The sequence below is a fragment of the Myiozetetes cayanensis genome, unplaced genomic scaffold (assembly GCF_022539395.1).
Source record: "Myiozetetes cayanensis isolate MyiCay16 unplaced genomic scaffold, myiCay2020 scf5-8, whole genome shotgun sequence".
In the NCBI taxonomy this organism is placed as follows: Eukaryota; Metazoa; Chordata; class Aves; order Passeriformes; family Tyrannidae; genus Myiozetetes; species Myiozetetes cayanensis.
Window position 1 is genome coordinate 114881095 of NW_026087742.1, and position 15972 is coordinate 114897066.

Consider the following 15972-nt stretch of genomic DNA (forward strand, 5'->3'; position numbering starts at 1 on the left):
AACCGCCGTTAACGCTCGACCTCGGAAAACATTTCGATGCTCGAAACCGAAGCGCTGCTTACCTGGAATCCAGGAATATCAGCTTTAAGTCCAAGCTTGCTCTGAACATAAACATGTTGCTGTGGAGTTTGATCTCAGTGATTGCACTGGGAGGCAAAGACTGGCCCACAGCCACCAGCCCCACGATTTGGTAGCAGGAGTCGTACAGGGACATGTCGAGCATGTACTGGCGGATCTTCAAGTAGCCACTGCAGTGGATCACCTGGAACGGGAGGAAAACTCAATTTCTGATGGCAAGGCAGCCAGCAGCTCGTTTTCAATGATTTCATGAAGCCACACACCCTTAAAACACTAAATTCTGCTTACTCTGTTAAAGCTTCAGGGTTACGGTAATTTGTAAATGGAGATCCAAACACAGTAAACACAAAATCTCTGTGTTGTGCCCACATGATTAATCCAGGAATAAAGCACATGCTCTTTGGGGACTATCTAATTGCTTTCTAGTTAATGCTTTCTTGTAGATACAGGCAGAGCTCCTGTTCATTGATAAAAAAATCTGGAAGCTGCTTTTTTTGAAATGACCATCTCTCACACACAGAGAGGTGTATAAAAACATTTACATTCTGAGGAGTTATTCTCATGAAAAGCAGACACTTTAAAAATCCAGTGGATACTAATGCATCCCATTAATAAGACTGTTTATGTAAATGAACAAGAAATGAGTTTTAAGTTCTCTGGTCAAGTCCAGATGATATTCTTCTGACACATGCCCGAGCCCTGAGATCAGGTTTCAGAATCCCTGTGTGCAATTCCTAATCACAGAGGTGATAATGTCGGTGTTAGGCTGTAAAAATTCACAATGTCAGCTAAAGAGGAGGGGGAAATGTAACCTGGGGACTATTCCAGAACGTAAGATTCAGTTAATGTAGTGCTGGTGTTTGGAAGTCATTGGTGCTCCTGGCAATTTTCTGCTGCAAGCATCAGGCACACACAGATCCTCTAGCTTAATTCATCTATTTCCTTGACTTTTAACTGTGTCCAAGGGAAAGAAATTAATTTTCACTGTCTTTATTATTCCTGAACAACCCACTAAACCTGTAAACAGGCTCCTCCTGTATAACCTTCCTTCCTCCTCTCCAAGCACTAAGTGATTAATATATTTAGTAAAAATACAAGTAACAGGAAAACCTTATTTAAGATCTCTCAGAAGATCTGAATTCCCAGATCACTCAGTCCACGAGTTTTTCCTGTGCTTCACCTAATAAGGTGATTTTTTTAAAAAATTAAGTCCTGACTCTAAGTACAGTCAAAGGGAATAAATTTAGGCCAACAACTCTCCAGATAAATGAACCCTCTAATGTTTCACTGTGCAAACTTTTAATGGAGAGCAAAAGGAGGTGATGTCTCCGACGAGAAGTCATAAATGGGAATTAAAATACAGAGATACCACCACTGCAAGCTCTGCCCTTTTACCTGATTTCACATTCAGCTCTGGGACAGGATCATTTTTGCTGGGAAGCAGCTGAGCAAACAGGGTTCGTGTAATGAAGAATTATCAGTCCAACCAGGTAGGCAAATAAACAGATCCACGGCTGCACTTTGAACACATTCCTTTAAGGAGCTCTGCTTCTCCTGCAAGCTTTTCTTTTAGGGTTTTGAACAACTCAAACAAAAAGGAATGCTCACCAGGCTGTCTGTGAGCTACCCTCCCTGGTGGGGACAGAACTATTCTGTGTGGCTCAAAGAGCAGCAAATTCACCCTGCAAAGCTGAAAATGAAAACTACCTGAGTGGCAGCTGCTTCCCTAAAACCTCAGCATTTGCTGGGGCTTCTGATTTCATGTCATGAAGAGAAAAAAATAATGCAAACAGCGAGATTTATAAACAGCCTTAGTGGTTTAGTACAATTCAACCCCGGGGGTGATGGCAGTGGTTGGTTGGAATAACATTCACCTGGAGGCCAACGAGGTGACCTGTGCAACTGGGTGGCTGCTCAGCCAGAGGCTGAGGGAGGTGGAAAAGTTCCAAATTCCTGTGTCTGGGTTCCTGCCTCACCTGCCCCCAGTTCCACAGGGGAATAAGGCCCAGCTGTGTGCCCTCCTTGCAGCTCCGTGGCTGGGCTCCAGTTAATTCCCCCAGCCTGGAAGAGCAGGGATGTGGGAATGTGCCACAAAGGAAACTGCAGCTCACTGGGAGAGGGTTTAGACCTGCATTACTGAGGGGAACTGCCATCAGGAGTGGCATTTTTTGGACCTTTACTGATTCTTTTCAATCACAGATTTTGCTCTCAGCTGCACGTGTGTAAAAAAAAAAAAAAAAAAACCCACCTAAATAAATAAACTTGTCAATTGTTGAACAGTCGAGGGGTGGAACAAAAAGTTGGTGTACATTACCTTGTATCCACTGCATGTCAATCCTGCATTCCTCTTGGCTAGGACACACTTCATTCTCAGGAAAAATGATCTCTCGATTTCGTATTCTGAAAGGACAAACCACGCTGCTTATTTATTGCTGGAGATTTCCAAGCTGGCCATAAAATTCCCCTCCATGGGCTCACAGAGGTGTTTATGTCTCAGCCTCAGCCCTTCTACTTCCCCACTCCGTGTCTGCCCTCAGGATTTATTTCACCTTCGTGTTAGAATTCCCTGGGAAAGTTGGACAAGTCAACACGATTGTATCTCCAAAATTCTGGTTTTACCACCCTTCACAAGGCAGTCACCTTGTTTTTGAACAGATAATACCAGTCCCTGTTGGTAAAGGGAAGGAAAAGTGTCCTTTGGAGTGTAGATAAAGGAAGATACTCCCCAAAATAATAACAGAGTGGGGAAACAAGACAGTTCAGTGGGTTTGGAATAAACTGAGTGTACAGAGCTGGTCATGCCCAGACCTTCTGGCCTCCATATGCAACGTTATTACCTGTTTCACTGACTTCCAAAACCATCTTGGTAAGCTATTTTTAAACAAATATCTTAATGGATAACCTCCAGGAATGTTTTAGTACTTTTTGTAGCTCAGGTACACACATATTTTCTGCTAAGAGGAAGTTACTATTATCTTTAATGTTAATTATTCCCCATAACATTCCATAAATAGTTCTGTCTCTTTATTTTTTACTGAAAATACAGTTTGGCAGAACTCAGCTATATAAGGACAAGAAAGAGAACTCATCTGGTACATCTGTGAAGAGGAGAATCAGGGAAGCAGCAGAATTCTCAGCTTTGTTGCAGTGTGTGTTTCCTCCTAACTCCCCATAAAGTTTCCACTGTCATCAGCTGGAGTCTTGCTGTGATTTAACTGCTCAGTTGTATTCCTGGTTTTTGTGCATCCATCACCCAGTTAGCCTGTCTTGGCCACACACCTGCACTGGTTTGAGCCTCACACCACCACCTGGAAACCAACTCCCTCTCTAGAATATATGAAGTCCCAAGTTTAAAGGTCTGAAGATACAACCACAAAAAATGGATTTAGAAAAGAGGAGAAAGAAACACTTCCTGAGTATTTGAATTTCCCATTTATCTCCCTAATGCAAATGAGATCCTTATGGGGAAAAACAGGCACTGGAATGAGCTGACACACCTCATGTAGAGTTTTAGATACAAACTTGCACCATTTGATGGGAGGAAGCCACAGAGTACAGATTGCTGTTGCTGAAACATGATCTCATGAGTGAAGAATGGATCTGGACATTGGGAACATCAGTGAAGTTCATGGCTTCAATAGGGATGACCTCACACCAGCACAGCAGGCACAGGGAGCTGCTGGAAGATGATTCTCCCGTGGAGATTCCAAAGGGATGGAGCATCTCTGGGAGCAGGAAAGGCTGAGGGAGCTGGGGCTGTTCAGCCTCCAGAGCACACACTGAGAGGGGACCTCCCCCAGGTCTGTGGGGTCTGCAGGGAGGGGGCAGAGGATGGACCAGGCTCTGCTCGGGGGGGCCCAGCAATGGCACAAGAGGAAGGGGCAGGAACTGATGCCCAGCAAGTTCCACCTGCACAGGAGGAAGAACTTCTTTGCTGGGCAGTGACCCAGCACTGAACAGAGACCAGAGAGGGTGTGGAATATTCTCCCTGGGGATATTCCAGACCATCTGGGCACAATCCTGTGCCATGTGCTCTGGGATGGCCCTGCTGGAGCAGGGAGGTGGGACCAGATGAGCCCACTGTGGGCCCTTCCAACCCTACCCATTGTGTGATTCTGGTTCAAGGTGCCCAGTGAAAAAGGTGCAGGTGCTCCATGGAATCTGACATCTGGTTTGCAGGATTGGAGCTGGAGAACACAAAAGCTACCACAGCGAGATCCTTGTGAGTGTGTTTGTGTGAGAGTAGAAAATCTACAAGCAAACTTTGAGGCTGACTCACTGGCAAGGGAAAGCAGAATCCCAGAATCATTTGGGTTGGAAAAGCCCTCCCAGCCCATGGATCCCCCTGTGCCCCATCCCCACCCTGTCCCCCAGCCCAGAGCACTGAGTGCCACGGCCAGGCCTGCCTTGGACACCTCCAGGGCTGGGCACTCCAAACCTCCCTGGGCAGCCCCTGCCAAGGCCTGACCACCCTTGCCAGCAACAAATTCCTCCTCCTGGCCAAACCCTCTCCAGGCCTGATGGAGAGGTTGCAAAATATGAAGGAGCAATAAGACCAAACCCCTCCCATAAAAAATTAGATGTGCAAGACTGTGAATGGTGTGACTTGGTGTTCATTTTAAATTTTAAGTGTTACCATATTAACTGGTACCTTCACCAGTGTGACCCCCTCAGTACCCTCAGAAGTGGCAAAAGTGGGCAGCAAAGCAAAAAAGAACTCAAACAAATTTGCAGTTGTAAAGCTGAGAAATAAAAGGCCTGCTGTCCTGCTGGATGATAACACAGCCACCAGCATAATGCAGAACTTCAAACATCCCATCCAGGCTGGACCTGACGTAATTCAGATCATCTGCTCTGATGAAGAGGACGTGGAAAGGAAATGAGGTACTTAAAGGTTTAGCGAGCAAAGAGGGAGACTCTGAATATTCATTTGGGAGAAATCAGATGAGTTCTGAGCAGAGTGATTGCTGAGGCAGCTGTCCTGCTGCAGAGGTTAATCACTAAATTGTGAGGAACGGGAGACGTGGGAACTCAGGATAAAGCAGGGAAAAGAAAGCCTGTGGCACAAATGGTGAGCACCTGCTCTAAAAACAGAGTGGAGATGCCCAGGGATGGAGTAAAAGTCTCAAATGAGGGAAGACATAAAATTGGTAAATATAAAATAAGCACTTCAGGCTTAAGTAAGAGGTGAATGTAATCAATTATTCTGAGAAGTTGTGAGTTTATCAACCAGAATGAAGTTTTGAAAAACTGGAAAAAACAACAACATAAAGCATCTCGGCCTAGTAATGTAATTATTGATGTCACAGCTGTTTTTTCAAGCAAAGGTGAAACACAGAGAGGATCTTGGGCTATCAAGAAGGTTTGAAACAGAAAAGATACCAATGAAGTGCTGCCAGTTCTTAAGTAGTTAAAGCTCAAGCAATCTGTGGATAAAGCACATAGATATGAAACTTGAGAGAACAGTGACTAGGAAAATGATATGAATAATAAAATGTCATGACTGAACCAGAATATGAGCAATACTGAAGGCAAATAGCCTTCTTAATTAGTAGAGAATATTCATACCATCTAACAACAGAAGTTTAAGCAATGCATTTAACTATTTGTGCATATTAACTATGTAAATGGATTAGTGAAAGGGATGTTAACACCTTTCCTTTAAGTGTTAAGAAAACATTCAAAAATCAATGTAGAAACTATTTCTATTCATCAGAGAGAAAAGGTGAGACCAGCAGGTTGCAGACATCCTTAAGGCCCTTTCCAACCCAACTGTTCTCTGATTCCATGATTCTGTGAGGTCAGAATCCACATCCATGTCCAAGATGTCCATTTCAAATCCACCACTGCTGATTTTTTACCAAACTCCACTTTTCCCATATCAGGTTCACAGAAGCATTTCTATTCTGTTAATTATTCCTATATTTCCTGGCCAGCTTGCAGAGCTCCCTCCCTCGAGCTCTGCTGTGATGGAGTTGAGTAGATCCAGCAAAAGCCATAAATGAGGCAGAAAATAAATGGCATCAGTCAAATCCCAGCCCAAACTTGTCCCTACATCCCCACAGAGCTGAAACACAGCAACCTGGGAATGAGAACAGAGAAATACCCTGCTGGCTGTGGACAAACAGAAGATGTATTTCTTTCTCAGGGCACAAAGTCCCATTTCTCCAAAGTGTGTCCTCTCCAATAATCCCTTTCCTTTTCTTGGCTTGTCCATCATGCAACACAGTTTGACTTCAAGAACAAAATGGCCTGTTTATATTCTACAGATTTGTATTTTTGTGCTCTCAGAAACAGAATAAATGTCACAGTAAAGAAAAATGAGCCTTTGCTATTTTGGGTAAAGAGTCTGTGCATTTGTTCACTCCTATTGCAACGACTGCCAAGCAGGATTCTCCGAGCCTTTCTGTGAAATTATGGTTAGCTTTCTGGGAGCCAGAATTGTCCATCCCTAGAGGAGCAACTCTGAAATTCATCTTTGCTTTCAGCTCCATCTTTTCATCTATTTTGAAAGAAAGCAGTCACAGAATTCTGTGGTTGCACAGAGGACTGAGAAAACAGTTCCTCGTGAGTTTTTCCCACAGTTTCACCTCTCATGCCTTTATTTTCCCTAAGGTGAAAGCTGCTATTTTATACCCCATTTCCAAAGCTCTCAAGTTTTCACGTTAGCAAAATAGGACATTGTTTTGTTGCAGAACCACTTTGTAAATGAATATAAATGGGGATGCAAAGTGCCCAGCACTGCACCACGAGCTGTTTCAGGAATGTTCGTGTCATCTGTCACTCCAGAAAAAACCCACGAAGCAGCATTAAAATTAGGAACTCCAAACACAAATGATGGGTTAAATTTCAGCTCTAGTGCAGGAGATGGAGACTGTTCTCAAAGGGCACATTTAGAACAGGTTCTGATTCTATCTTCCCTCATGTCCACCTTGTGTGGAGACACACCCTTGCCTCAAGCTCCTGCATCCTCAGGAGACAAGGCACAGGTGGGATCAGCTCTCTCTGTGTCCCTGCTGGGCTCTTCTACAGGTGCAAACACAGAAGTTCATGTGCAGATAACACTTTTCTGCCCAAGCACTCTGCATATTTTCTCCCCCTTTCTGTTGGTTGTTTCCATCTCATCTCCTCCGTTCTCTGAGGTCACATTTGTTCTGCTCTTATTCTTGTGTGGTCTGCAAGGCAGCTGGGTCCCACCCAGCCCAGGGCTGATAAAAGAGCATGTGAGCATCTTGGCTTGACTCTTGGGAGTAGATTTGTGTGAGACACAGAATCCCAGAATCCCAGAATGGTTTGGGTTGGAAGGGATCTCAAAGCTCATCCAATGCCACCCCCTGCCATGGGCAGGGACACCTTCCACCAGCCCAGGTTGCTCCAAGCCCCGTCCAACCTGGCCTGGGACACTTCCAGGGATCCAGGGGCAGCCACAGCTTCTCTGGGCAACCTGTGCCAGGGCCTGCCCACCCACCCAGCCAGGAATTCCTTCCCAATATCCCATCTAACCCTGCCCTCCTTCAGCTTAAAGCCATTCCCCCTTGTCCCATCACTACCTTTCCCTTGTCCAAAGTCCCTCTCCAACTTTCCTGGAGCCCCTTTAGGCACTGGAAGGGGCTCTAAGATCTCCCTGGAGCCTTCTCTTCTCCATGTTGGACAGGAGCCAGAATGCCACAACCTCTATCCCTTAATCCTGGATGAGGGTGACACCAACTTCTAAACCAAAAAAAGAGGTGAGAAGGCTGGAGACACACACAGAAGAGATGCTTCCACAACAGCACACACAGTTTTGAGACAGTCCTCAAGCTGGGAATCCAGGATTGACCAACAGAAGCAGCGTGGGAAGGGGGTTGGAAATGCCTTGCTTTGCCCTGGTAATGCTCTGGCTGTGGCAGGAAAGGGATCAGTTCTGTTCCTGGCCTGTCCTGGAGTTCCAACCTTGCACAAACTGCCCAGATCTCCTCCCCCTTTAGGCAGTTTGTTGTGTGTCCTGGTTACATTCAGAAGCCTGGCAGTGCTGCAGAGGGTAAATTGTCTCTGTCATCATTCCTGCCATCCAAACTCAGCCGTCTACTTGCATTTGCCCAAATTTTCCCTTCTTCCTGTAAGTGATACTTCCAAACTTTCCTTGGAGAAAAAAATCAACAGAGCACTAGGCAGAAAGGAAAACAACAGGATTTACAGTCTGAATCACTCTCCTCTCTTTGGTATACTTTACTCTTTTTATATTAAAGAGATGTTTTCAGTGGGTGGTCAGCAATCTGCCCTCTTTTCCACTTTTGTACGTCAAAAAGTTCTATTTTCTGTGTTCCTCGTGTTTAAAGTAACCCTGTCAAACAGTGGCAACAGGATCATGTTAAACCATCATCATTCACTAACAGTTCTCCCACAAAATATCTTTAAATTAATGAAAACTGAAATTCCTGCCTGTGTCGGTCTTTTGCATATGTGCCACTGGAAAAATAAAATAAAATAAAATTCTTTAAAAATAAAATAAAATTATTTAAAAATTCATAAAAAAAGATGCCAGATTTTCTATTCCCTTCTTTTGATATCAAACTGTACCTGTGGAGGGGAGAAGTTTCTTCCCTGAGAGGAAAAGTATGCACAGGGATCTGCTTCTTCTTGGCTTTTTCCCTTTCCCTGCTCCAGGGAATGTTAAGAAACTGCTTTTAGTACCCTGAGCCTTGGTGTGAGTCAGCAAAATTTGGGAAGCTGTAGATGTTTCAGAGGTTTAAAATCTCAGAAAAAGCAATTAAAGCCAAGAAGAGACACACAGTGCCTGACTGGAGACACACACTGAGGAGCAGCACAAAATGCTGAATCCCTCTCAGCATTAATTCCTCGTCTGGGTGAACCTGCAGGGCAAATATCTTTTATTTTGCTTGTTTTCTGGCTTGTATCAGCCTCAAGAGATGGATGGTTTAGTAAGTGTTGCTGCCTTGCTGCAGGCCCTCCACTCTGTGCTGTGAACTGTGAGAGAAAACTTCCTACAGAAATAGTTGGTGGAGACAGTTCAGCAACACAGATATTTCAAAAGTAGCATCATTTGAGGGCGTAACGTTCTGATTGCACCCCAGCTTGTGCTGGCACATTGTTCCCTCCAAAGTCTGTGCTGGTGGGAGCTGGCTGTAGTCAGTCATCCTGGAGCAATTCACTCCCTGAAATCCAGCCACTCTTTTGGACATGTTATTATCACCTCTGGAGAGGGCACCTGGTAACGTCACCTCACAAACCCCTGCCAGCATTGTCACCCCATCCTGCCAATACCAAAATGCTTTGCTGCTGAGCTCTGGCTGCTTGGACTTACTGGCCAGGTGGACATTCAGTTTTGAGCTCCCTGTGAGGTGAGGAAAGGGGCAAACTCCTCACCTGCCCGCAGGAAGTTCTGGAGCTGCTGTCCATTACCAGCCCTGCTCCGTGCTGGGGTGGCCTCACCTCGAGCCTGGGGGTGGTTTTGGGCACCACAATATAGGACCTAAAGCTCTTAGAGAGTGTCCAGAGGATGGGCACAAAGATGGTGAAGGGTTTAGAGGGGCTGCAGGAGGAGCAGCTGAGGGCACTGGGCTGGTGCAGCTGGAGCAGAGGAGGGCAGAGCTCAGCGGGGGCTGCAGCTCCTCCCGAGGGGCAGCTCCCACCTCTGCTGGCTGGGACAGGGACAGCACCCAGGGAAGGGCTGGAGCTGTGCCAGGGCAGGCTCAGCTTGGAGCTCAGCACAAGGTTCTTCCCCCAGAGGGTGGTTGGCACTGCCCAGGCTCCCCAGGGCAGTGGGCACGGCCCCAAGGCTGCCAGAGCTCCAGGAGCGTTTGGGCAACGCTCTGAGGGACAGGGGGGAGTGTTGGGGTGTCCTGGGCAGGGCCAGGGGTGGCACTGGGTGATCCTGGTGGGTTCCTTCCAAATCAGAATATTCAGGATTTCAATGAGGCAGAATTTGACCTGGCACCACAACCACCACCCAATAGTTCTGCTGCTCTAAGGAGGAGAGATCTGCAACACGCACCAAGTCTCTACAGTCACTCTGAAACACAACCTTAAAGGCTTCCAAGTCTCAAAACCTACTATTGCCTCATCATACCAAGAGAGGGAGGCCCAGTAACCCTGATGCCAACCTTTGCAACAAGAACAGGTGGCACTGGGAGTGCAAAACTGAGGTGAGAGTCTTCACAGGTACAGAACTAAGTCAAAGCACTCTGGTGCAAACTTGGCCTGAAGACTCACGTGAGGTGATTCACTGAGTTGTATTCTACTTTTAACACATATGTGAGGGAGATTATCCTTTTTTCCCCACCCTAACCACCCTCAGAGAGTCCAGCTGTTGGCTTCTCTCACAGCAGAGTACATATTGCTTTACATCCTCACTGCTGGCCACTCGAGCAAAAAGGGCAGCTCAAAGACTTCGTGAGGCAGAGCTGAAATTCTCCAAAGCCCCCACAGATCATGGGGCTTAGGGCTCTCCTTGAGTCATGGCTTGTAGGCTTAGAGAAAGGAGCACGAGGTCTTAGCTGTGACCTGGGCAGTTCAGATCGTTAAAATTCAGCCTCCAAGCCCTGTGCTGAGCTTCTTTTTGCCTGAATTCTGCCTTCTCCAACGTGCAGCCTTGAGCTGAAGGCATCCAAACTGGAAGAAATCCCTGCTTCCCCTCAGTGTTTTCTTCTTGTGGTTAATCAGCCCCCCAGTCAGAAATGAATGCATTATTCCAATTCGAGTTTTTGTGGTTTCACTGCACAGATGTTGCTGCTTGATGTGTTTTTCTTCTAAACCAGCCCTTTAGTTCCCAGTATTTTCTTTCCTTGGAAATGTGTACACACAGTAATCAAGCCACCTTCAAATCTTCTTTCTGGTAAACTGAACTGATCATAGAATGATAGAATGGTTTGGGTTGGAAGAGATCTCAAAGATCATCCAATTCCAACTCCCTACCATGGGCTGGGACATCTTCCACCAGCCCAGGGTGCTCCAGCCTGGCCTTGGACACTTCCAGGGATCCAGGGGCAGCCACAGCTTCTCTGGGAAACCTATTCCAGGGCCTGCCCACTCTCACAGTTCACCAACATCCATATTCCCAAACTTTATTACCTTTAACCTTGCTATGAGGTCCCAGCTTCTGGAAGTCTGTGATTATTCAAGTATTTCCACTCTCTTTTAGAAAAACAAAATTGTTTATCTGCTGTATTTGTTCTACTTGAAACATGAGGAAGTCCAGGGCAAACTTAAAATGTAATGATTTAAGAAGGTTTGTGCCTTTTAAACTAATATGTAATTTTTTCTTACACCAGAGTGAGTTATCTGACGAAAAACAATGTGACAGTGAGGATTATCTTAAGAAATCCCCGGTATCTCTGATTTTATGCACTCACAAATAGGGGTAAAATCCAAATTTACAAAGACTATAAAACTAGAGGTCAAAAATAATCTGTACTCGGGGTTATTTAACACCAGTAACAGAACACCACAAAGTGTAGATACGTCTGTTGACATTTGTGATTTTATTCCTCTCAGAGCTGATCTTATCCAGCTACAGCTGCTGAAATAGCACCTGAACTAAAAATGTGTCTCAATATCTGGGCACTTTACATGAGCCAAAGCTGTAAATTTCTCATATAAAAATCCGTGCCCACAGTGGAATATTGATTTTACACCTAAGTAATGCCCCAGATTGGAGAAATCTGGAACATAATAAAGTTACAAAAGGAATGTTTTTATCTGACCCGATGATTCAGACGTGTTTTAGAAGATTAAAAGATGTAAAGTGAAACCAAAATGACAAAAAACGCTCTTTACAAAGTCTGTTTTCCTCTTTTTTTTTTTTTTTCTTATAAAATAAAACCACTTCCACTCAACTGCCCTCTGTCCTAAGTTATTTGTGGAACTCCGTGTTCTACCTAAATATTGAAAATATCTACTCAGATACAGACAGAAGTTCATTCCTCTCATTTTTTTAATAGGTTTCAGGGCTTCAGTGGATTAAAATAGGAAAACCTGCTTTGATTTTTGTAGCCCAGGTAGTTTAAAACTATATCTTTAAGATATAATTGAGATTTAAGTTTATATCTCAAGATATATATGTATAAAACGCTGCAGAAAAAGGAATTACTGGCACAGGGGAGGCAAAAGAAAATAAATATTTGTTCACTCTGACAATTTTATAAAGCTTTAACTGTAGATTCTGGTTATTTTATTACACCCACTCCATGTATTTTTTGAGGGGGAAGAAATTTCCATAAAATATTCCATGTTTCCCTAAGATAATCCCTTTACAAACCAGGACACAGCTGACCTCCTCTGCTCAGCTTCTCCAAGTCTAGGAATCCAAATCAGATCCTGATGTTGGGAGTTTTTATCAATTTCCTCTGCCACACAAAATTTTATACCAAACACCCCTCAGTGGATCCCAATTCCAAGGGAATTTTCCTTAAACTTTCCACTGATGAGAAACCAGAGCCTGATTTTGATATCTAACAGCAAATCTACATGGGGGGAGGAAAAGAAAGCTGCGGAGAATGAGGGATATATTTGGGAAGAACGGGAAGAGCTGTGGGATTAGTTGATTTTGGCATGGAAATTAATTCCAATCAGTCGCTCATGACTTTAAATTTGGAAAAATGTCCAATAATAAATTGAAAAATGTGTATTTTTAAGAAAAAAAAAGAGGTTATTGGCATTGACAAGGCAGTAGGTATAAAAATACTCTGGATACCAGCAAAACTGCATGGAAAGTCATAGATTTCACGGGATCAGCAAGGTTGGAAGAGACCTTCAAGCTCATCCAGTTCCACCATCAAATTTAACAGTTCCAATTTATCAGTTGTTTCAAAAATATTAAAAATACCCTCCCGTTTACCAACTGCCTGATGTTTTAGTGGTTTTTTTCCCCCCGCTGAGACCACGTAGCTTCAACTGTGCCCACACAGACCATGACACCATTTCTGCAGCCTCAGCAGTGATGACAAAATAAATGAAATTCCCACTGGGCAAAATCTAAAAAAGCTGTTTAAAGCTTCATGGCATGAGAGGCATCATTTAACCTGGGGTAGCTCATTCCTCTTAGCACAGCAACCCAAAATCCTGGGTCGTGGTTTCAGGTTCGTGTTCCTCCTCCATTTGTGTGCATCTTCAAACAGGATAAATACAAATTTATGGAATCATGGAATGCTTTGGGTTGGAATTCATCACTCTTTTTTGGTTTTTTTTTAACTTTTTAACTTTTTCCCGTGTAGTTTGGTGACAGGTACCTTGCAAGAGGTGAGGATGGAGAGGCTGGTGAGCAGTAAGCACAGCTGTCATCTCGTCGTGGTCAGAGGGGTGGATGTACTCGTAAATGCTGTTTCCAGTCAGCTCCACCTGTGAAGGGACACACAACACACGCAGCTGGTTCATTTTGTTTTGCCCTCAAGCAGATGGGTGACCACACACACCGTTTTTTAGAGCAGACCGTGGTGTATCAAACCCATCTTCCTTCCAAATTACACCTGTTCCGCTGAATTAATTAACCTTCTTCAGCAGTAGTTAATATTATTGTGGGAATTTCTGGTGATGCATCAGAGACAGAAGAGCTGCTGTTAGAGAGAGCTGGGAATGGAGTGACAAACCAGAGCAGCTGTAGAAATGTTTGATGGCCCCAAAACGGGGTAAAATCTCCGTGGACGGCCTTAACGTCTCCCAAGGAGGCAGACACTTCAAACACAACGTTTCTCCAGGTTCCCAGAAACTCTCACCTGCCCTCAGCTGGCAGCTGAGCTTTCTGAGCCCAAAACCACTCCACTCACACAATCCCTTTGTGCCTTTTCAGGGAGCGCCCACCACGCTCCATCCACGGCCACGGAGCGGCGGCCAGGGAATTCCAAAGGCAGAATTCCACGGGGTTTTTGCACTGCTCTGAGTAAACATGCAGGGCTAAAGACTGGATCTGTTGGAAATATCCATGTGTTTCCTCTTCTCCCTTGAGCTTTGCTGGCTCAGGGGTGGATTCCTGCCTTTCCCACCCTCGTGTCCCTGAGAACTGCTGCACACACACAACCGAGCGAGCGGCGTCCCCTCTGCCGGCTCTGTTTGCCACGTCTGAAACCCCCCCCAAAAGTCTCCAGATAGCTGCAGGGATTGATTTAAGGAGCCAAGCAATACCCTGAGCCTGTGTTTTAAATTAGTGTCAGGCTGCCCAATTGTTCTGAGTGGCCTGATGGGCCGTGGGCCCCCAAGATCAGAGCTGGCCGAGAGGTGAAGTAATTTAACCCATCATTCTGAGCCGGTCCTGCTGCTTTGCTAAGATGTGTGAGTTGCCTTTTCTTCGGGATAAATGAAGTTGTCTGCCCCCACAAAGCAATCTTCTTCTGAAAATGTTTCTCATCCTCCCATTTTCTGCATTATTCATGGAATGTCCCTTCCCAGGACTGTGCAAACTAACTTTTTTTTTTTCCTCTTTATTCCCCCACCGCTCTTTTTCCAACAGCCTCTCCCTGCAAAAACAAAAACATCAACACTGATTTGATGTTTTCACCAGACTAAAACTTCACTGAGTAAGGGGGGGGAAAAAAGTGGAAAAGAAAGAGATGGGAAAGAGAAAAGAAAGAAAGAAAGAAAGAAAGAAAGAAAGAAAGAAAGAAAGAAAGAAAGAAAGAAAGAAAGAAAGAAAGAAAGAAAGAAAGAAAGAAAGAAAGAAAGAAAGAAAGAAAGAAAGAAAGAAAGAAAGAAAGAAAGAAAGAAAGAAAGAAAGAAAGAAAGAAAAAGAAAGAGAAAGAAAGAAAGAAAGAAAGAAAGAGAAAATAAAGAGAGAAAGAGAAAGAAGGAGAGAGAGAGAAAGAGAGAAAAGAACAAAAGAGAAAGAGAGAAAGAAAGGAAGAAATGAGGGAGAGGGGAAGGGGAAAAGGAAAAGAAGAAAAGGATATTATCTATGTTATTTCATTTATATAATTTTCTCTAGAAGTTCTCCTTTTAAAGCAGTGGCTGCTCCTTTCCAGGACAGAAACAGGTGGGGACTTGTTACAACCCACATTCAAGTTTCAGTGGCAAGGGAGGAAGGAGAGCACACATCTCGCTGTGAATCGTGCTTGGCAATCCTTCTGTTTCTTTGTAATTACAAGGGGGAAGACATACTGTAAATGTCCATTTTTTAACCTACAGACACGTTAAAAAGTCTAATTATTCTTATGGTGATGGACACTTCACTGGCCAAAACATTAAAAAAAAAAATACTATTAAAAGATGCACAGCTGAGGTCAGTGTTTAAACCAAAAGGAGCATCACTTATGACCCTGCTCTTATTATTTTATTTTTTATTTTGGCTAATAGCGATTTTTTTTCTCCTGAATGTTTTGCCCTTGAAACGAAAACACTTCTATCAGAGAATTTACCTTCCAAAAAACAAAAATCCACGGGTGGTTCTGTCTAAACAATCTCTCCCTTCAATATAAAGACTTTCTTACCAAAAAAAAAAAAACCACACCAATCAACCTGACAGGACACATCAACTGCAGTGAACCAAAAAGATCTTGTTGCATCTCTGCTGTTACTGAGCATAATCATGACCAAATCAGCTCTTAAAAGCTACAACCCGTGGGCATCTCTTGCTTTTCCCAAAACCATCACCTATTTTAAAAGGAATCCTCGTGGATACACACGGGATCCAAAGGTCACGGTTTTATCCAAAAATGTCGTTTATATCCTGCTATAATTTGATATTTAAAATTCAAACCTGCAATGTTTTGTCCGAGTAATGACCAGTTTTCCTCGTTACACACACGGGAATATTTTTGCGTGTTTGCAGCCCCAGCAAAACCAGCGGGAGGGGAAGGTTCAGGGCTGAAAACCAAAATTTGCTGTAAAAATGGGAGTGGAAACATAAAGCCACCAGCGAGGAGATGAGGGGAGGGGGCTGCAGTGAGAGTCAAATAACCCAAATATGGA

The 15972-nt window shown here is 44.3% G+C and overlaps 1 protein-coding gene across 1 annotated transcript in view; it reads right to left on the reverse strand.

The window, feature by feature from the left end:
• The window catches only part of SIM2 (SIM bHLH transcription factor 2), a 50132-nt gene that overhangs the window by 19418 nt on the left and 14742 nt on the right, over positions 1 to 15972 (reverse strand). Inside the window, 3 exon segments of the mRNA XM_050332807.1 lie at positions 63 to 262; positions 2393 to 2478; positions 13305 to 13413. Coding sequence (XP_050188764.1) covers positions 63 to 262; positions 2393 to 2478; positions 13305 to 13413 — 395 coding nt within the window.